Source organism: Podarcis tiliguerta, assembly GCF_965153285.1.
Source record: "Podarcis tiliguerta genome assembly, chromosome: 8".
NCBI classification, from domain to species: Eukaryota; Metazoa; Chordata; class Lepidosauria; order Squamata; family Lacertidae; genus Podarcis; species Podarcis tiliguerta.
Genome location: NC_139541.1, coordinates 20,420,571 through 20,441,050, shown reverse-complemented (window position 1 = coordinate 20,441,050; position 20,480 = coordinate 20,420,571). Strand labels below are relative to the sequence as shown.

Genomic DNA, 20,480 nt, shown 5'->3' with positions numbered 1-20,480 from the left:
AGAAGTCCGTTCTTAAACCGAAACCGTTCTTAAACTGAGATGCGCTTTCCCTAATGAGGCCTCCTGCCACCGGTGCCCTTCCACCATTCGGCTTCCGTTCATAGACCGATGTAAAGTTCGCAACCCAGGACACCACTTCTGGTTTTGTGGAGTTCGTAAACTGAATAGTTTGTAAACAGGGCTGTTCTTAAACTGAGGTACTACTGCACAGTCTCTCCCAATTCTGATACAGACTCTCTCTGAACCTCCAAACACTCTCGCAGGAAGAGTGCAATGAGGGGTGGGATAGCCAATTTTTTCCCCCATTCTCCCACCCCCTTGCGACGTTCCCCCCTTTCACTCCCCCCCTTTTTGGCCAAGCATGTAAAACTGATTACACAAGTAAATGAGCTGCAAATCCATGGTATCTTCAAGCAATATAACTCTGTTTTCCTTATCTCCTTAATTTTAAGGCGGGTCACCACCTAGGACGCATGCCAGCTGAGGCTAGCTTGGTCTAACTTAACAGGTCTCTGCTATCCCTGCCCTAATCTTGTAGACCAGAGGTAACCACTGCAGTCCTCTCCTGATGTTGCTGGACTACAGCTCCCATCATCCTTAGCTAGCTGAGGCTGATGGGATTTGTAGACCAAAAACTTCCGAAGAGGCCCCGTGTGAGCTGCTCCCAATGCTTATCTCGCTGCTATAATATTTTTATTTTGTCGGCAGGTGGGTCGCTAGCCAAATTGGCTTATTATTCAACAGTACAGCATAAAGTGGCGAGAGTGCGATCTTTTGATCAGTCAGGAAAGGTAAGGTTACTATTATTTTTATTACTGTGCAGCCAAAATCCTTACTGTTTTTGTTAATGTTCATTTGAAGATAGTGACAATAAAAACATACTCAAAATATATGAATGTGTGGATATTGCAATAGTTTTAAATCACGCTATAGTGGCATTTTGCGGCAGATTGGGACTGCTAAATTTAGACTTCCTCAGTGGGAGAGAGAGGAAGCGGAGCTTACTCCCATCAGTTCTGCTGTGACAGGCCAGCTCCATCAGACCTCCTCTCCCCTTGACTGTCACTTGGGGGCAGCCATTGCGTCAGGCTTCCTCAGAGGGAGAGATAGGCGTTGGGCTCATTTCATCAGTTTTGCTGGAGACTCTGCTGCATCAAGCACCTCCTGCCCCTCAACTGTGCCAGCTGGTCCTTATAGGAACAACTATTTAGAAATTGGTGCCCGAGTTTTTGCTTTTCCTCTTCCCTCCCTATCCCCGTTTCCTTGTGTGTCACTTTTTTTTTTTTGAATTGGAAACCTGCGGGTAGGGACTGTCTTGTTTTACTTGATTTTATGCAAGCAGCTCTGGGAGCATTTTTGGCTGAAGTGTGGGGTACAAATGCTCCAAACAAGTAACAATAAAAAAATAAAAAAGGAAAGCAACCTCTGAATTTGCTTTTCGTTTTAGAGTTGGGGCTGTTGTTCACTACTTCTTTTTGTTGCTGTTCCCCAAAGGACGTAGAACACGAATCGCCCTACGAAATCACGGTGCAGGAGGAGATAACGGCTCGGCTGCATTTCATTAAGTTTGAGAACGCCTATATTGAAACCTGTCTGGACTTCATCAAAGACCATCTCGTCAACACGGAAACGAAAGTGATCAAAGCCACAGGAGGTGGTGCGTACAAATTCAAAGACCTTATTGAGAAGAAGCTGGGACTAAAGTAAGTGGAAATGCAGAGGCATCCTTTGTGTTGGAAATTATTATTATTGGCTTTGATGGGCTGCTGTATGCTTTGATCACTTGGCATTGGCGCAGGCCTTGCCATGAAGAAGTAGTAAACCACTTGCTTTGGGAGGCAGATTCTCTTGACTTACTTTTACCCAGTTCTTCAACCCCCAAACAAGCTTCTGTAGCAACATACAGATATTTACATATACACATATACAGTGGTACCTTGGGTTAAGAACCTAATTCGTTCTGGAGGTCTGTTCTTAACCTGAAACTGTTCTTAACCCGAGGTACTCTTTCTGGGTTAGCGGAGTCTGTAACCTGAAGCGTCTGTAACCTGAAGCATCTGTAACCTGAGGTACCAGTGTATCTGGTTATACAGTTGTATCTTGGAAGTCAAACGGAATCTGTTCCAGAAGTCTGTTTGACTTCCAAAACGTTTGGAAACCAAGGTGCGGCTTCGGATTGGCTGCAGGAAGCCCTGCGGAAGCTGCATCGGATGATCAGGTTCTAGAGAATGTTTGCAAACCAGAACACTCACTTCCGGGTTTGCAGTGTTCAGGATCCAGGGTACGACTGTATTTCTAAATAAATCTGTTACAGTAAGTCTGCAACTCACATGCATTTAACTTGTGCGCATCCAGCCTTACATGCTTGGCAAATGAATAAAAAGGGTGTCAGGAGGATAAAGGAACTCTGGCAATCCCACCTGCCATAGAACCCCAATTTGTTTTGACTATACGCAATTTTGGCTTTAGGTGCAATCCCCGGAACGTAACCCCTGTGTATGTTGTGGGCTGACTGTTGTTTACTTGCACATAAACTTGGGAACTGGCCGCCTCTGGGCTGCAGAATCGGGCACCGCGTAGACTTCTCAATTTTTTAATTATAACTTGATGGGCTGGGTGGAGGGAAGGCTGGTAGGTTTCACAGGGCATGTGGAGGTGGTCTGTGAGCAAACAGAGACCAGCATAGCTGCAGAAGGAGTGATGCCTCACTTAGACTTGAACACAGCCGCTTCCTTGTTCACCTGTGGTGAGAGGAAGCAACAGAGCAACCTGCAATACAATTTAAATGTGTGTGAGGTCCCTTGAAAAGAATGAGATCTCACTGAAAGTGGGGTGACCCACTCCCTGCTCTCAGAATGGCCAAGCAAGATTAATGCTATCAGTGGAGCACAACGTAAGGGACAGTTCTTTTTCACCGGTCGAAGAGAATTCTCTCTAAGTGATCAGACAGGAAGACTTCACAGCAGGAACTTTTTTTAGGATTATGGGTACTTCTGGAGTTTTGAGCAAGTTGTTGTGGGCACCACCCATTTCTAGTCACTTCCCTCCCCCAGATTCATTCCCCACCAACACACACACGCCTGAGACAGAAAGAGACAGCACTTGCACACTTCAGTTTTCGAAGTCATTGTGGTAAAATTCACAATTAAAGTGAACAGAATTAATCTGAGTCTTGTAAAGCACATAGAGCTGAAAGAAAAGGAACTTTGCTTTTTTTATTCATGTTTTAGGTTAGATAAAGAAGATGTCATGACCTGCCTAATTAAAGGGTGCAACTTTGTGCTAAAGAACATCCCCCACGAGGCATTTGCATACATGAAGGATGCAGACCCAGAGTTCCGGTTTCAGATGAACCACCCACATATTTTCCCTTATTTGCTAGTCAATATCGGCTCGGGAGTTTCCATAGTGAAGGTATGTAAAATCAGCTTAACAATTCAATTGATAATTCGTATGCAGATATCGAAAGTGTAGTTCAGATTAATGAAGGAAAGGCCTGGTGGCTGGAATCTGGCTGGTGGCTGTCTATCCAAATGACACTTGTCACCTTTGCCTGCGGCCCCACCCACCACTGACATGCTGCCCCCAGAAGGTTGTGCAAAAGGCAATGTGATCCTCTGTCTGAAAAAGGTTCCTCACTCCTCATCTAAAACATGCATCTAAAATATGGCTCCCTTTTGTCTTGAAATTGAAGATCTTCCTGCTGCTGCTCCACCTGGTTAAACCATGCATGGTTTGCATAGGTCACCTGTCTAGGCTGTTCATCCCATACTGATCCCCACCTTTCTCTCTCTTCCTGGTTATTTGAAAGCTGGGTTTCCCCAAGGGAAAAACATGTCCAGGCAGGCACACACTGAGATATGTGTTCATGTCGATATTATAGCTGTAAATTCTGTGTGCTGTTGTTGGTTGCTCCTGATAGGTGGAAACGGAAGATAAATTTGAGTGGATTGGAGGGAGCTCAATCGGAGGGGGCACTTTCTGGGGTCTCGGAGCATTGCTGACACAAACAAAGGTAATACCAGAGGCTACAATTTTGCCATGACTTGGGTGTGTTGCTAATAAGGGAAGATCTCTTGGCCACCTTGGTTGCCCCTCTTGTCCTGCATGAGAAGCACAAATTGGTGTTGGTGCTTCCTAGACCAAGGCCTCGTTCTTACTGCAGGTAGTCGATCTGTGTCTGCAGTGAACAGCTTCAGGTGGGGAGTCCACGGGACCTAAGAATTATCCATTATGTCAAGAGGTGCTCAAGTGACGTTTGCAGGGTGTTGATTGTTTGTTTGTTTTTAGAAATTTGATGAGTTGCTGCAGCTCGCTTCGAAGGGACGGCACACAAACGTCGATATGCTTGTGAAGGATGTTTATGGTGGGGCCTACCAGACGCTGGGGCTAAGTGGAAACCTGATCGCCAGTAGTTTCGGGAAATCTGCCACAGCAGACAAAGGTACCACTTTAAAATTCACTTCGTCGTGCTGGTGCGGTGATAAAACCTGTGAAAGAACCCATGGGTTTGTCTGCTGAGTTGCTGCCTTGCTCTGTCAGTCTTTTAAAACAAACAAAGTGTGTGTAAGGCTCTAGCCAACTAGGTTTTACTCAGAGTAGGCCCATGGACAGAGCTCACCATGTAACTTGATTCTGATGAGGCTACAGGTCTAGTGTTGAATTGACCAAACCAAGCCCCAGAGTTGCTGCTGGCTTCATCCCTGATTCGTTCCACAAAACCACCCGAGTTCCCTCCAGAGTAAATTCTGGCCCGTTCTTACTCATCTACAACTGGGATAGCCAATGGGGTGACCCTCTATAAGCTTTTCTCAACCTGTGGGTCCCCAGATGTTGTTGAACTACAACTCCCATCACCCCTAGCTAGCAAGGCCAGACCTTAGGGATGATGGGAGTTGTAGTCCAACAACATCTGGGGACCCACAGGTTGAGAACCACTAAATCCTGTTGACCCACAACCCCCATCAGCCTCTGCCAGCATGCCCAAAAGATGGGGATGAAGGGAGTTGTAAACCAACAACATCTAGAGACCACCGCGTTGGCTACTCCTGACTCTAAAAGAGTCCTCTTGGGTATGTTTGCCTATCCCTGGATTAAAGGGACAGTCTTTTATTTTCTTCTGGGTGCCATATGCTAGAGGTAGGGACAGGGCCAGAGCCAAATTTTTAGGGGGCACACTTTTTCTCTCTGTCTCTTTCTTTCTCCTCAACCAGCAGGTTGTCTGCTCTTCCCAGAGACCCGAACTGATTGCTTGCAAACGACTTTTACAATTGTGCTGTGGGCCATGAGTTGTTTATCCATACTTTTATCCCTTTCCCCCCTCTGTCCCCCTCCTTTTTAGAATTTTCCAAAGAAGACATGGCAAAAAGCTTGCTTCATATGATCAGCAACGATATTGGGCAGCTGGCTTGCCTCTACGCCAAACTCCACAACCTGAACAAAATTTATTTTGGAGGCTTTTTTATTCGAGGCCATCCAGTCACCATGCGCACAATTACTTACAGTATTAATTTCTTCTCCAAGGTAATGAATTATTATTATTATTATTATTATTATTATTATTATTATTATTTATTGGTTTTAGTTTACAGGGAATGACTAAAGGTGTTTGTTTGGTTTGCAGCTGCGTGATTAAGTCAGGGGTGGGTAATCTGGTGCCCACTAGATGTTGTGCAACTCCAGCTCCTGTCTCCCCTGGGCTTTGGTTATGCTTGCTGGGCTGATCAGAGTTTTGAGTCCAATAATATCTGCAGAGCCACAACCTCCCCATTCCTGGATTATGCAAAGCACTGTGTGTGCGTGTCCAACCTTTTCCCTAGAACTGGGACTCAAGGCAGCTCACAAAAATTAAAACAAACACAGATAGCTGAGAACATAAAGGTTAAAAAGTAATTAAGCTATAACAGAATTAATAGCTGCGACCCACCCTTTCAGCTTTGTCACGCTTGATAATGCCTGTAAAGAAACAGGTAGTCATTGATCTAAGCCATGCTAGTCTAGAGACATGGCTTTCTTTTTAATGTGTCATTTATTGGAAGCCCTAAACGATGGCCCTTAATTTCTGTGCATCTGAGTAGTACTAGCATGTGATACAATGCAGAACCGAGCGAGTCAGGCAAAATCAGTGACAGGGAAATTCGTGCCCTCTTCACTCCTCAGTGGCTGCCTGGTTTGTTCGTTTTTGCAAAATAGCCACTGCAGTATTTGCCCCCGTTGTCTTTGTTTACCCCAAATGTGACTGGAGGCAGCAAAAAGCCCAATTCAAGCGCCGTGTTTACGCTTGCAGAATTTCTGCGTTGAAATAGGTCTTGGAATTCCTGCACAAAATCAGGGTTGCAGCTTATGATCTGTGCTTGCCCTTTTGTTAAGAGCCGTAAACACAGTAATGCAAAAAGAGATTTTCAAGCTATTGGAGGCTGTCCAAACACAAACATTTTCATGTTGTGGCAGGGAGAGGTTCAGGCCTTGTTCCTGAGGCACGAAGGATACCTGGGAGCCATCGGGGCGTTTCTGAAGGGAGCCGAGCAAGACAGTAAGTACAGAACACCAATACAGCGCTCTGAAAAAAAGTTCACAATTCTTTGTGGGGGAGTCTGAACCCCCTGCCGGGGGGGGGGGGGATTAAGTCTCCTGCTCCAGCCATTCTTGGACTTCTGGGCATGGAGCTCCCAATTTCTCACTCCATTTACTGTGGTGGGTTTTAAAAGAGATTTGGCCTCCTCCTCAGCCCGCCTGTTTGTGCCAGAACATGGTGCTGCCGCCACCTCCTGCCTAGAAAAAGGAGGGGGAAAGTCAAGCCTCCAACTGTGACTTCTCCCCTAACAAGACCCAGTTGTGACAAGGATAATCGGCCAACAGAACATAGGATTGTCAACTTGGTCGTCTGCCCATGAGAAGTCTCTCCCTTCTTCTCCTCCCCCACCCCCCTCACAGGGGTATTAAGAATGTTTACTCATGTTCCCACTGTTTCATTATTGGAGAGGGTAAAAGTCTTTCTTCTTTTCCCAATTTTTGCTTAATTGTTCTTGTGGTTTTCTAGCCAGATAAAACCACGTAGGCATCGCTTGAAGGCTTCCAGGCACTCACCAGTAGGAACCCAGGTTTTCACACAGCTTAAAGCTTTACTGCTGGCAAAGAGTCAGGGGCATTTCCTTTGGGCTACATCCTGCTCAGAGTAGACCCAGTGAAATTAATTAACCTTGGTTGGTTCTATTCCGTGCATTGGGTTTACTCTGAGTAGGCCTAGCGTTGGATGCAGCTCTTCGTGACCGTGACTATGGTCATTCACCATCAGAACATTGTAATAAGTAAACATGGTTAACTTTCATTTGTTTCTTTCCTAACTTTTTTATTTTTTAAACCAGGGTTTCTCAGACTTGGGTCTCCAGTTGTTGTTGGACTGCAACTCCCACCATCCCTAGCTAGTAGGACCAGTGGTCAGGGAAGATGGGAATTATAGTAAAAAAAACAGCTGGAGACCCAAGTTTGGGAAACCCTGTTTTAAACCCAGCAAATGATCCAACCAAGTTCTATTGCCTTCCAAAACACCTGGCTTTATTTGCTGTTTGCTTTTATTGTTTGTACAAGAGATTGTAAATCTGTGGCATGTGTGCGAATCTCTCTGCATCTTCATATTTGTTCTCGCCTTCAGCTAATGGTTCCATTTCTCTCCTCCCCGCCCCCACCATCTCCTAGATCCTAATCAGTACAGCTGGGGGGAAAACTACGCTGGCAGTTCTGGGCTCATGAGCACGTCGCCGGACATCTGCCCCATGCAGCGAGAAAGGAGTGGCACGGTGAGTCTCCTTAGGATACAGCTGCGCAGGTGAGAAGAGGCTGGCTCCTGGACCAGGCCAAAGGCCCACCTGATCTCACAGTGGCCAACCAGATGCCCATTATGGGAAGCCTGGAAGCAGGACCTGGGACTTAAAGGACATGTAGTTATGCTAGATTGCTGCTAATGCACAGGTCCCCATCGCGTTTCCCCCCCCAAGTTTCTCCAGGCGTAAACCACGTAGGTTAGTGCAGGTCTCCTGTCTAATCTCATTCTATACTGATCACAACCTTTCCTCCCCTCTTCCCAAGTTTGACATGTTGGAAATGGATCGTTTGGAACGACCGCTTGTCAATCTTCCCTTGCTGAAGGATCCGTCCACCTACATCCCGGACACGGTTGACCTCACCGACGATGCCATGGCTAGGAAGTACTGGCTCTCATGCTTCGAGGAGGCCTTGGACGGGGTGAGGGCCTTCTGTTAAATGTGTTGCCACATATATCACATGGATTTGCAGGGGGGTTGCAGATTTCCTAATAGGAAAGTGAAGCCCATGGAAGTCCACCAATCCTACAGGAGCGTCTGCGGAAACCCAGTGGGCTTAAATAGACTCAAGGAGTCTATGAGTCAGGGCTGGTGAGGGGTGTGACTAGAAAGGGTCCAAGGGGCCAGAGAGACCTGAAGGGCCACATCCAGCCCCAGGACCTCATTTTCCCCATCTCTGGGTTAGCTGGTAAGCTAAGCCAGTGTTTGTGGACCCTTGGAGAAACTTGAGATTTCTTTAAATAAATAAATAAAAATATGTCAGGGGATTTTTTTTTGTCCTCTTGCATCTTAGATGCGTGTTGCTGTTTTGTTTTTGGTCAGCTGCTTTCTTCAAACTAGAGCAACTATTTCGCCTAATCTAGAGGGTTCGCCGTTGCCAGGGCCCGGTTCTGACATTTATCTTTGCTTCCAGCTTCATCTGCTTTCGTTTTCTATTGAACAGCAACAGAAGCTGCAAAGTCTTGGAGGTGCAAGTAATAATGCTCTTGGCACTGTCTCTCCCTCCGCTTTCCTTCCTTCCTTTGCCAGGTCGCGAAGCGAGCTGCAGCCAGCCAGCCAGAGTCTGTTGATGCAGCTGAGCGAGCCGAGAAGTTCCGGCAGAAGTACTGGGACAAACTTCAGACGCTCCGGCAGCAGCCTTTGTAAGTCGGTGCGTGCGGGACGGCTTAGTGGGTTGACTTAGCTGGAACCTAATGCACATTTTAAACACTGCTGGGCGTCTTGATGAGCTGCTTGCTACTTTTGCATCCTGAGTAATTCCCACCAGTTTTGTAAATGGCTCTAAAAGACGGCTGGTCTTTATCCTCCGTAAATTTTGCCTGTTGATGGCCACTAGCCACGATGGGCATGTTTCAGCTCCAGAGGCAGAACACCTCTGAATGCCTGTTGCTGGGAATTGCAAGTTGGGAGAATTGTGGCTGTGGTTGTGTCCTGCATGCCAGAGGCCTCTGGTTGGCCACTGTGGCAACAGGATGCTGGACTGGATAGGCCTCATTTGGCCTGATCCCGCAGGGCTTTGGGGCTTTCTGCTGTGTCCAGCTAGATCAGAGAAAGGGAAGCTTTTTCAACTTTCTGGGGGCCACACTGGGCAAAAAGTCAGCAACGCCTTTGTGCAGTAAGCACACCTCTGTCCTCCAAACAAGCAGGAGGAATGATTGGAGTTCATTCCAATCAAGCCAGTGCGACTGGGGAAGGGGTGTGGCCTGGAGCAAGTCCCGAGGGCCAGATTCGGCCCCCAGGTCTGAGTTTCCACACTCCTGAGCAACTGGATGTATTCAGGAAACCCACAAGCAGGGCACGAGGGCCATAGCATTCTCTCTCCTGTGATTTTCCAGCAACTATTAATTCAAAGGCTTTCTGAAGGGAAGCACACGGGGAACAGAACTTGTAGCCATTGATAAATTACCCTCCATGACTGTTGAATCAGTTAGTGGCTGTCAGTGCATTGCATGGTAATTACTTCCATAGTTGGGATATGCGCTGGAAATCTTCCCTTTTGTCTGTCTTTTTTTTTTTTTTTTGTCTCCGTTCAGCTCCTATCCACTCCTCCTTCGGTTTATTTCACTATATGTGTGTTTGAAACTCTCTATCCCTTGCTGTTTGAATAACTTCCTCCCCAAAGCAGCTGATGATCTCTTTAAAAAACAACCACCAGCAGCTCCGCCGTGGTGACATGTAAAAATAAGACACAACCGCACAGCAAGCTAGCGTAAAAAGTGAAGAATGGAATATAAAGCAGGGTGCCAATCATAAAACGCAGTATGAAGCTCTTAAAAACCCAGCAAGAAGTAAAAAGTGCAGAAGGAAACAGACTAATTTGGAAAGATTAGGGAGGGAGGAATGCTTTCAACCCGTGTTGAAAACATCAGTGCTGGCTGCGTGCTTCACTCCTAAGGGAATTCCAGAGAACCATGGAATACCTTTTGAGAGCAAGCCACTTAATTATCTTGAGATGCATGAGAGATGCATATAACTAGCAGAGCAAAAGTTGCCCTTAATTACCCTGCACGGCTAGAAAGGGGAAGAGCAAGAGCTCAGTGGCACACAGAAGATTCCAGGTTCAATCCCAGGCATCTCGCAAGTAGGACTGGGAACATCCCCTGTCTGAATTCCTGAAGAGCCTCTGCCAGCCAGTCTAGACCAGGGGTAGTCAACCTTTATATACTTACCACCACTAATGCATCTTTCTTGATGGTAAAATTTACTTACCGCCCACCAGTGCTCGATGGAAGGAGGATTCAGCTTGTGCCGTAGAACCTCCTACCGCCCACCTAGAATCCTGAAATGCCCATTAGTGGGTGGTAGGGACCAGGTTGACAACCCTGGTGTATCCAGTACTGGGCTAGATAGATCAGTGGCCTGATTCAGTATAAGGTTTCTGTGTTCTCAGCTGACCTATGTCCTCCCTGTCCTTCCCCTTTCATCTTCCCCAGTGCTTACGGCACCTTAACTGTTAGAAGTCTGCTGGATACAAGGGAGCACTGTTTGAATGAGTTCAACTTCCCAGATCCCTACTCCAAGGTAAGTGTTTCCTCCTTAACCTTCTGGCTGTGCTCAAGTAAGCCTTAGCTAAGTCCTACTCAGAGCAGACCCATTGAAACTAATGAACCTCAGCCAGATGTATTAACATCACTTGAGTACAACTAGCGTTGTATACAACCCATAGATTCTCAAATCTTTTCTTTCCCATGAGCAGTAATAGACAAACTGCATATTTGGGTCCCTGCCCTGACGATTTCCCCTTCAGAGAAGTGATAAAGAAGAGTCCAGAGTAATGGGATAAATGTACAAATGTAAATGTACAATTGTAAGTGTACAAATGAATGCCCTGCATGTATGCAAGACTCTGGGAGTGAGCAAGTGAGATACCTAAAAGAGGTGAGATATTGCTAAAAGAACACAAGATGCAGGTATGTAATACTAGAAAGGTTCCTGTTTTTGTAAATGACATTTTAAAAAAAAAACCAAAATAGGCAACACCCCTTTCCCCCACCCTCCAAAAAACAGGCAGTCGGGGAAAAAAAGCATTTCTATTTGAAAGCCTGTCCAGCAGGGGCCCAGGTATAATGCTTTTCATGATTTCTATAATTAGGGAGCCAACACCAAAAAGACCCCATCTCTGAATTCTGTCAAACTTGTTGTTTTTCCCAGCACCAAACTCACATTGCTGCTTTGTAATGAAGAAGTTACTGGTGGATTCTAGAAACATTCACCTCTGAGCATTTTTAGCAATTTCTGTGAGAAATGGCTCTTTTTATATGTTCTTGTCATCTGTGGTTATTCAACAATCCCACTGGAGACTACAAAGCAGAGAGCTTAGGGTCGGGGAGGGACAAGGCGCTTCTAAAGGAATTGAGCCTTATCCTTCCTCCCTGTACATATCACCTTGTGCCTTACTTTCTTGCAGGTAAAACAGAAAGAAAACGGCATCGCACTAAAGTGTTACCAGAGCGTTATCGACTCTTTGGATTCACTAGGCTGGGAGGAGCGGCAGTTCGCTCTGGTGAAAGGACTTCTTGCGGGAAACGTCTTTGACTGGGGAGCAAAAGCAGTCTCAGAGTAGGTGTTCTGTCTTTGTACAGCTCTGCATCCCCCCTTCCCCTCAAAAGACTTTGAATGCCCCTTGTATTTTATTTATTCTTTTTCCAGCAAGTGCGCTAATGACTTCTGCTTTGCCATCTGCAAATCGTTTTACGTTCCATTAATGGTGTTTGGGTGTGGCTAATTCTCCCCATATGACTGAAGTGGGCCAATTAATTCCCTTAAAAAACAAAACAACACACCTCATTGCATGATAGGTCACTTCATTAGCACTAAACCTGGTTGGTAACTTGCTGACATGATAAATACAGAACCTAGCAGTATGTGTAGCTTAGGGCTTCCATACTGGAATTTCATCGGGGAGGGGGCTTCCAAAAGGTGGCGCTTTGTGCTGGATCTTAGGCAAGTCAATCAAAACAAATTTGGCTCAACATGGTTGGGGTTTCAAAAAAAAAAAAAACAACTCAAGAACTTTTTGGGTGTCCTGGTTTTTACTTTTTGAAATATGGCAACCCTAGTGTAACTGTAAGACTAATCAAGCATTTGTTTCCCTAGGGTGATGATGATAAGGGCATGCTAGGAAGCCTCACCCCCTCCAACACATCTGAGTCCCTTTTTTAAAAAGTCCTTGATGAACTGAAGGCATTTTTCTGAAGTGCGGAGTCTCCTCCTATTAGATGCGGACTTCTCTGATTTTTTAAATCTGTGTGTGCGCGCACACACTGATACTTGATGAAACGGAGTATTAAGAATTGCAGTCCAGCCCTGCTTCCTCTCAAACTGGCGCCTATAAATAGGGCTGGATGGATTATATATTAGTGGAAATAACTCTGGCAGTGGCTGGTAGGGCAGGAAGCAGGAAGCCCAAACAGGGAGCGGAGCCAGTGCTACCATCTGAACTGGATGTAAGCAAGAAGGCATCCTGGTGAAGGGCAGGCAGAGGTTGGCAGGGCACAGCCCTTTTCACAAGCTGGAAGGGACGTAAAGTAAAGGGACCCCTGACCATTAGGTCCAGCCGTGACCGACTCTGGGGTTGTGGCGCTCATCTTGCTTTATTGGCCAAGGGAGCCGGCGTACAGCTTCCGGGTCATGTGGCCAGCATGACTAAGCCACTTCTGACGAACCAGAGCAGCGCATGGAAACACCGTTTACCTTCCCGCTGGAGCGGTACCTATATATCTACTTGCGCTTTGACTTGCTTTCAAACTGTTAGGTTGGCAGGATCAGGGACCGAGCAACGGAAGCTCACCCCATTGCGGGGATTCGAACCGCCAACCTTCTGATCGGCAAGCCCTAGGCTTTGTGGTTTAACCCACAGCGCCACCCCCGCTATTACCCTCATTTAGGGATGGACTGTAGCTCAGTGGCTGGAGCCCCTGCTTCGCATGCAGAAGGTCCCAGGTTCAGTCACTGCCATCTGCAGGTAGGGTTGAGAGAGACTCTTGACCATAACCCTGGAGAGCCACTGTCAGTCAGTGTAGACATTACTGAGCCAGGTGGACCCAATGCTCTGACTCAGTATAAGGGAGCCTCCTGTGTTCCTGTTTTGTGTCTGTTGCGTGGTCCAGTGGCAGAGGAAATAATCCTCTGCATGCATTTTCAATTCCCATCATCTACAAAGAGCAAGTCATGGGAAAGACCCGCCCTTTGCCCGAAACTGTGGAAAGCTGCTGCCAGTTGAGATTTAGGCCAAACTGGGCTAGGTGGTCTGATGGTCTGCTTCTGCAGGCGACTCTTTCATGTGCCTCCCTCCCAGTCTTCTTGCAGCGGGGCTCTCTTCTTCCTTCTTGAAATATGACCTATTGTTCATTGTCTTTCTAAACGTTTTTTTTATTTTATTTGGACACAGTACATCTGCTGTCCTCTTTTCCAGGCTCACTACTGAGAGATGTTTATTTTTAAATAAGGAAATCCTGGAGGGGTAGCACATGCCTTGTTCAGCGGCAGAGCTGTTTGGACCAAGCATCCCTGCAGAATCTCACCACCCCCAATGTTCACATTCTTCCTTCTCTTTCTCTCTCTTCCCTGATGCCCAGCGTTCTTGAAACGGAGCCGCAGTTTGGGTTCGAGGAAGCCAAGGAAAAACTGCAAGGTATTGGGCAGGAACTCTCCCTTTTGGTATCTTTCTGTGATACCTGTATGTATCAGGTAGGGGGCGTCCCTATTATTGGGCGCGGGGGGGGCAGCTATGGCTGGTTGTGAATGCGGAGCATCCTTAAGAGCAGATAGCTGTGTAAAAACCTCTAGGCTGGGGATGGGGATGTTGCTGAACCCTTGTCCAAAACCCTGAAGTACTACTGCCAGACAGTGTTGGGACATTATTATTATTATTATTATTTTATTTATTTATTTATTTCAATTTATATACTGCCCTTTATCGAAAGATCCCAGGGCAGTGTACATTAAAATTTACGTAATGTAATAATAATAAAAAAATCAATAAAACAACCACTAAAAAAATCATAACAACCCCTCCCTTTTTTTAAAAAAACAGGCCACAGATTGTTTAATGGCTGAAAGCCTGGGTAAAGAGGAATGTTTTTGTTTGGCACCTAAATATATGTAAGAAACATGCCAGGTGAGCCTCTCTGGGGAAAGCATTCCATGAATGTGGAGCCACCACAGAAAAGGCCCGTTGTTGTGTTGTCAACCTCTGAACCTCTCACAGAGAAGCGCCTCAGATAACAAACACAGCATCTGGCAGTCCTTAAGGCTGCATCATCTTAAAAAACAAAATAAAATTATGTGAGCAGGAGAATTTAAAAGTTCTTCAATGTGGTTGGTAGGGCCCACTTAGGCTCTTGCAGACAGCAAAATGTGGCCCACACCAACTCCTACCCATGCCTCGCGTCCTGTGCTGAAAGTATGGGGTCACCTCCAACACTGGTCACACTCCAAGCAGACCCATTGAAATGAATGGATATAATAACTCACTTGGATTAGAGTAGAACCTTATTGAACAACAAACCATTGTCCGGAGTTTGCCTGAGCCAACAAAATCAGGCTCGTCTTGGGAAAGGTTAAACTGCACACCCAAGGCAGCTTGTTCCAATCTTAGTTCTGCCATCAGAAGTGTTACTTAGAGCAAGTGGGCAAGTGGTCTTTTCCCAGGTTGCGGGAGCCTCAGCATTCTCTGAATGTGCAGGTGTGGCCCTGAAGCATACACTATTATTTTATTTTCTATGAATTTTAATACCCCCTGTCTTTGGACTGATTGCTTCTCAAGGCGACTTGCAACAGGCTAAATTCCCCACCTTCCACCCCAGGCCAATCAAAATATCTTGTACACACCAGCAGCCCTTCGGTTGGGCAGTCTCTGTGCCGTTAACAGCTGGTGCTCTTAAACCCTTGTACACACATCCTTTTAGCTGCTCCTCTGGCCAAAAGATAAGGACAGGCTGGTCTCCCTCTTGCCCTGGCAAGTGCCATAGCTCAATGGCCAAGCACCTGCTTTGCATTCAAAAGGTTCCAGTTTCAGTCCCCAGGATCTCCAGGTGTGACTGGAGATGTCACTTGTCCGTAATCCTAGAGAGCTGCTTCCAGTTGCTGTAGTAGACACCGTTGAGCTAGATGGAGCAACAAGTTTCAGGCAGCTTCCTTTGTTCCTCGAGGACACGGGTCGTAGCCTCTAGTCCTCCTTAGACCTCTGGCCAAGAGAGGAGCCCAGAATGTTTCCATCCAGATTTTCTTGAGCGATTGACCTGTCCATAACATTTTGATAACGTGTTGATTTTTGTGCCATTGTACAGAACGCCCCTGGCTCGAAGATTCCTACAATGAATGGCTGGCACGACTCAAGGTATATTATTATTATTATTATTATTATTATTATTATTATTATTATTATTACTGCTACTACTTACCAAGGTGCCAAGGCAGGTTACAACAAGCTACAAGCAGTCACTCTTAACTACTGAATAAAATGCAGCTGGACAAAAGATAGGGGGGGGGGTCTCCCCTTTTCAGCTGCAGATCGTTGAAACTGATAAACTCTCCCTTTTAATATTCCTTATTTTAAGACAAGTTAATTTCATAAAAGAAGGATGCAGAAGAATACAGCATTCCGCAATAAACAAGAAGGCTGTTTTGCATGCAATCAGTAACTCAAGTACTAAAGTGAAACAAAATGGAGCAAAAGGGGTTTGAATGATAATACTTTCATGCGTGATTACCTCTAAATATAGAAGCAAAATGGTTTTGAACATGCATTTTATGAAGTAAGACTAAGTGTAAACCCAAACAATGTGATATTAGAAGAGGACGATAGACAAGATTCTCCCTAGATTTCTGATTTCCTCTCTGGAACAGCTGCTTTGTACAAGAAAGGAAGCCGCTTTTTTTTTTAAGCCATTTGTACTTTACCTATGGCAGAATCTCTGGGTTTTGCTCTACATTAACAAAATCCAAAATCTTCTCAGTCATTGTCCCTGCTTATCATCCGCTTTCTGTGAGATTCCTGTGTTGACGTTTCAGCCACTTGTCCACCAGCCACAGAACTACAGAATCCCATAAAATAGCCTATTTAGAAAAGCCCAGTGGAGACAGGACATAGCCCAGACCATTACAAAGACTATCAAAACACTCTTTTGAAATGTGAATCCATAGAAAGAACTCTGGATTTTGCAACGTGCTGGTGTCCAAGGGGGCTCTGGCCCAAGGGAAAACTGGCCTACACCCTTAAAAAAGACAACTAATTATTGTGACCTCTGCCCCACCCCCACAGATTTGGACTGGAGATCCCTCCATATAGAGCCAAAAGGAAGGTGATGTGGGTGCCAACTGCCTTTCAGACTGTGCCATAGCTTTGAGCTTGTTGAATTCAAGGACCAACACAACAACAACAAACCTATGGTTACGTGAAACATACCCAATAAACACACAAGAAGTAACCGGCTGTACTTTTGAATAAATAATGTATACTAGTCATTGTATCAAATGGTAGATTTCAACGGACTGCAACCACTACCATGCTATAAGATTCACTATCCTGCAATATTACATATGAGCCTGCTCTACTGATGAAGCCTAGGATGGCGAAAAAAGGCTAATATTCCGGAAATCCTTGTCTTAGACTCTGTGAAAGGATTCTGTGGAACTGTAACAACCCTTCATGTGGATTATTGGACTCTTTGAACAGACAAGTGGAATAGATACTTTTACATGTATGGACCTTACGCATGAACTGACCAGAGAATGAACTGATCTACTGGGTCTTCTGCTTTTTTCATTGAACTTTATGAGACTTCTGTTGAAATCTACAATTTGATACAATGAATAGTATACCTTATTTATTCAAAAGTACAGCCGGTTATGTCTTGCGAATTCAAGGAACAGGCAAACTCAGAGCAGCTGATGGACATCTTTTGCTCTAGGGCAGACCTACTGCATCTTCCTACAGAGGTCATTTTCTCAGGCAGAATCTGTTGAGCTGAAAGAGTAGCCTATAGACTTTCCAGCAAAAGTGTTTTTTTTGCTTACAGTCCTAACTCCACTTACCTGAGAGTAAGATCCATTGAATTCAATGGAACTCACTTCTGAATAGACATGGTTTGGGTCGCACTGCTAACTCCGTGTACATATTTTAACCTGCAGCCTGTCGGTGCTTCTCTGAATGATACTTTTCTTTTTCTTTTACAGGCCTCCCCTCATAAATGTGCCTTAATTTTTGCAGATAACAGTGGAATAGACATCATATTAGGCGTCTTCCCCTTTGTCAGGGAGCTGCTCTCTAGGGGCACAGAGGTCAGTTGAATTACGGTGACAGCCTAAGGTAAACTGCCTCAAGCTAGCTCATCACTGTTGGTGTTGTTATTTGAGAAGATAATGGCATAAGTAAACTGGGGGGTAAGATTATTTCAGCAAACTTGCCTTATCTCCTCAAGGATCGGATAGAAGAAACTATCCTATACTGAACCACTTGGTGACTGGAAAGCTCTAGTGGAGGATATATTATTGGACTAGGAGGTTAATCCCACCTCCTGGTGCTCTCCTACTGTTTATTTCTTCACTTCAACTCACATACAGACGTGTGTGTTCACAGGTTATATTGGCTTGCAACTCTGGGCCTGCGCTAAATGATGTCACCTACAGTGAGTCCCTGCTTGTTACAGAGAGGATAGCAGCTACAGATCCTGTCATACGGTGAGGACCAGTATGGTGTTTCTTCTCTTTGGGCTGGCACGCTCTTAAAAGAGAAGGTTTGAGACTTAACACAAAGTTTGGATTGTTGGTGGTTTGTTGAGCGATCAGAAGCAAAGAGTTTGAACGATACTCTGCTAAATAAAAGCTTAAGGTTTTGGGTTTTTGTGCTGTGATATTCGAGACCAGGTGGCCCTCCAGATGTTTCTGAACTTCAGTTCCCATCATCCCCAGCTATGCTTTCTGGGGCTGATGGGAGTTGTAGTTCAGGAACATCTTGCTGGGCCAAAGGTTCTCCACACCTGATTAAGACAAAGGGTTGCTCCAAATCCTGGTTTTGTTCAGAGTAGACCCATTGAAATGGATGAACATGACTAACTTAGGTTCATAATTTCATTGGGTCAGCTCTATGTAGGGCTTTGTTGAGTACAACCCTTAATTTTGCATAATATAATTTTGCATAATATAAGCCCAAGACCTGGCATATTTGTAGCACGTGAACATTGAAGCTGATCTTAAAATTATGCATCTGCCTCCTTTTAGAGATGCCTTGAAGGAAGAGAAATTGCTCTTGGTACAGACAGGCTCAAGTTCACCCTGCTTGGACCTCAGGTAAGAGGTCTCCCTCCTGTATATTGCGAGCACAGAAAGCTCAGATGGTGTTAACAGTCCGGGGGGGGGGGGAGTCCTCCTTCTTACCACAAGGGGGCAGCAAGTGTTTGCTTTTTAGGGTCTGTAGAGCATTGTGGTTCCACCGAGTTGTTCTCAGTTTCCAGAAGCACGTCCAAAGCAAAGCCTTTAAGTGATGCATGTCAGTTTCCTGCCGCTTGCAAAGAAACCCAGAAGCAGAATGGGGCAGCCATGAAACTGACATGCATTGCCCCAATCTGAAGTGTCACTGACATAAGAGCTGTGTGAATGGGACCATAATGCTGGGCATGCCCCTTAACCCAGGCAAACCGTGGGCGGCCTGTATAAAGTGTTGTTCTCTAGGACAGTGGCAGGGCCACAAACTTCACCGGCCTTGCTTCGTGTTGTTGTTTAGTCGTGTCCAACTCTCTGTTATCCCATGGACCATAGCACACCAGGCACTCCTGTCTTCCACTACCTCCAGCAAAAACTCCCTGCTTTGTAGCCTCCTTGCTTGTTTTTGCCTGGCTGGAATAAGCCCTTGAATTCTGATGAAGCTGATGAACAGTAGAAAGGGTGACATTTGCATTTGTTGCTCCACCCAGTTTTGCCTCTGGCTCCACCCACCACTGACCTGCAGCCCCTCGGAAGGTTGCCAGGCATCATGGACTGGCTGGACAGAGGAATGTCGGGAGGCACCAGCTGGGGAACCCCCAAGGGAAGAAGGCCCAGAGCCCAGGGATTGGTGGTGGGATGACGATGAGTAGCCAGAGGGAGAAGACTGGGAGGAGGAGGAGGTGTTGGAAGCTGCAGAGGCAACAGGGCTTAGTGAGCTTGGAGAGTTCGTGGTATAAAGCAGTCCAGAATCAGAGGCAGAAGCTGAAGCAGGCAAATGGGAAGAGAGAGGCCAAGAGGCGCAAATGAGTCGGGTTGGTGTAGAGTCATGGGGTGGGGCCCTCCCCCTCCCCCTCCCCCTCCCCCTCCTGCTGTGACAAGCTCTCCTCCCCCCGCACTTGTCTCCCAGAACCAGAAGAGAGTTGAAACAGATGGAGCTGTATCCAGGCACAGTCTCCTATTGCTTGGAAAAAGCTCTTGAGCAGAGGAGACTTGGGCAGCTGTGGGGACCTTCAGTCTCGGCAACTTCTTCATGGGAGCAGTACTTAATGGGGATGAGCTGCTGTGCCCGTTAGGCCTGGCACTCCTGTGCAGATTGTGGTGGGGTTGTTTTGCTAACAACTATTAGCTCCAACTGGCACAGTGTGATTTACTGCTGGCTCGCTGCTGACACCAGACGGGAATGGGGAAATAAGGTTCCCCATCCCTGGTATATAATCCGGTATTAGCTGTTCACCGTGGTGTACAGCACCTGTCTGCCCTTCAACCTGTCTTGGGAGTCATGTGATACAGTGAGGGGGGGTAAAGTACCATATTTTTCGCTCCATAGGACGCACCGGACCATAGGAGGGGGAGAACAGGGGGGGAAAATTCTCCCCCTCTCTGCTCAGCGCCGCTTCACTGAAGGGCCACTGCGCAGAGAGGGAAAACTGTGCAGCGCCTCTCCAGCGAAGCGAAGCCTGGAGGGCAAGAGGGATCGGTGTGCACCGACCCCTCTCATTCTCCAGGCTTCAGGCAGCTATCCACAAGCCTTCAGAGCGCAGCGGGAACTCCTGCTGCGCTCCAAAGGCTTACGGATAGCTGCCTGAAGCCCCTGGAGCGCAGCGGGTGTTCGCGCTGCGTTCCGGAGGCTTTAGGCGGCTTCAGTGAAAGCAACACGAAGCCTCCAGAGTGTGGGGGGAGCTCTCCCTCTGCGCTTCGGAGGCTTTCCTTTGCTATCGCTGAAGCCAAGGAGCC

General features: G+C 46.4%; 2 protein-coding genes across 3 annotated transcripts in view; both read left to right on the top strand.

The window, feature by feature from the left end:
- LOC310682949 (transcription factor HES-5-like) overlaps positions 1-20,480 on the top strand; it is a 121,361-nt gene that overhangs the window by 24,176 nt on the left and 76,705 nt on the right. The gene's annotated exons all lie outside the window — the stretch shown is intronic.
- Positions 1-20,480, top strand: part of PANK4 (pantothenate kinase 4 (inactive)) — a 28,966-nt gene that overhangs the window by 4,856 nt on the left and 3,630 nt on the right. For both annotated transcript variants that reach the window (XM_083452124.1, XM_083452125.1), the window contains exons 2-18: positions 709-791; positions 1,495-1,703; positions 3,231-3,414; positions 3,923-4,015; positions 4,291-4,444; positions 5,342-5,523; positions 6,451-6,532; positions 7,696-7,796; positions 8,086-8,241; positions 8,850-8,962; positions 10,754-10,841; positions 11,728-11,879; positions 13,898-13,953; positions 15,611-15,660; positions 17,499-17,603; positions 17,902-18,002; positions 18,543-18,611. In XM_083452124.1, coding sequence (XP_083308250.1) covers positions 709-791; positions 1,495-1,703; positions 3,231-3,414; positions 3,923-4,015; positions 4,291-4,444; positions 5,342-5,523; positions 6,451-6,532; positions 7,696-7,796; positions 8,086-8,241; positions 8,850-8,962; positions 10,754-10,841; positions 11,728-11,879; positions 13,898-13,953; positions 15,611-15,660; positions 17,499-17,603; positions 17,902-18,002; positions 18,543-18,611 — 1,978 coding nt within the window. The remainder of the gene's footprint in view (positions 1-708; positions 792-1,494; positions 1,704-3,230; positions 3,415-3,922; positions 4,016-4,290; positions 4,445-5,341; positions 5,524-6,450; positions 6,533-7,695; positions 7,797-8,085; positions 8,242-8,849; positions 8,963-10,753; positions 10,842-11,727; positions 11,880-13,897; positions 13,954-15,610; positions 15,661-17,498; positions 17,604-17,901; positions 18,003-18,542; positions 18,612-20,480) is intronic.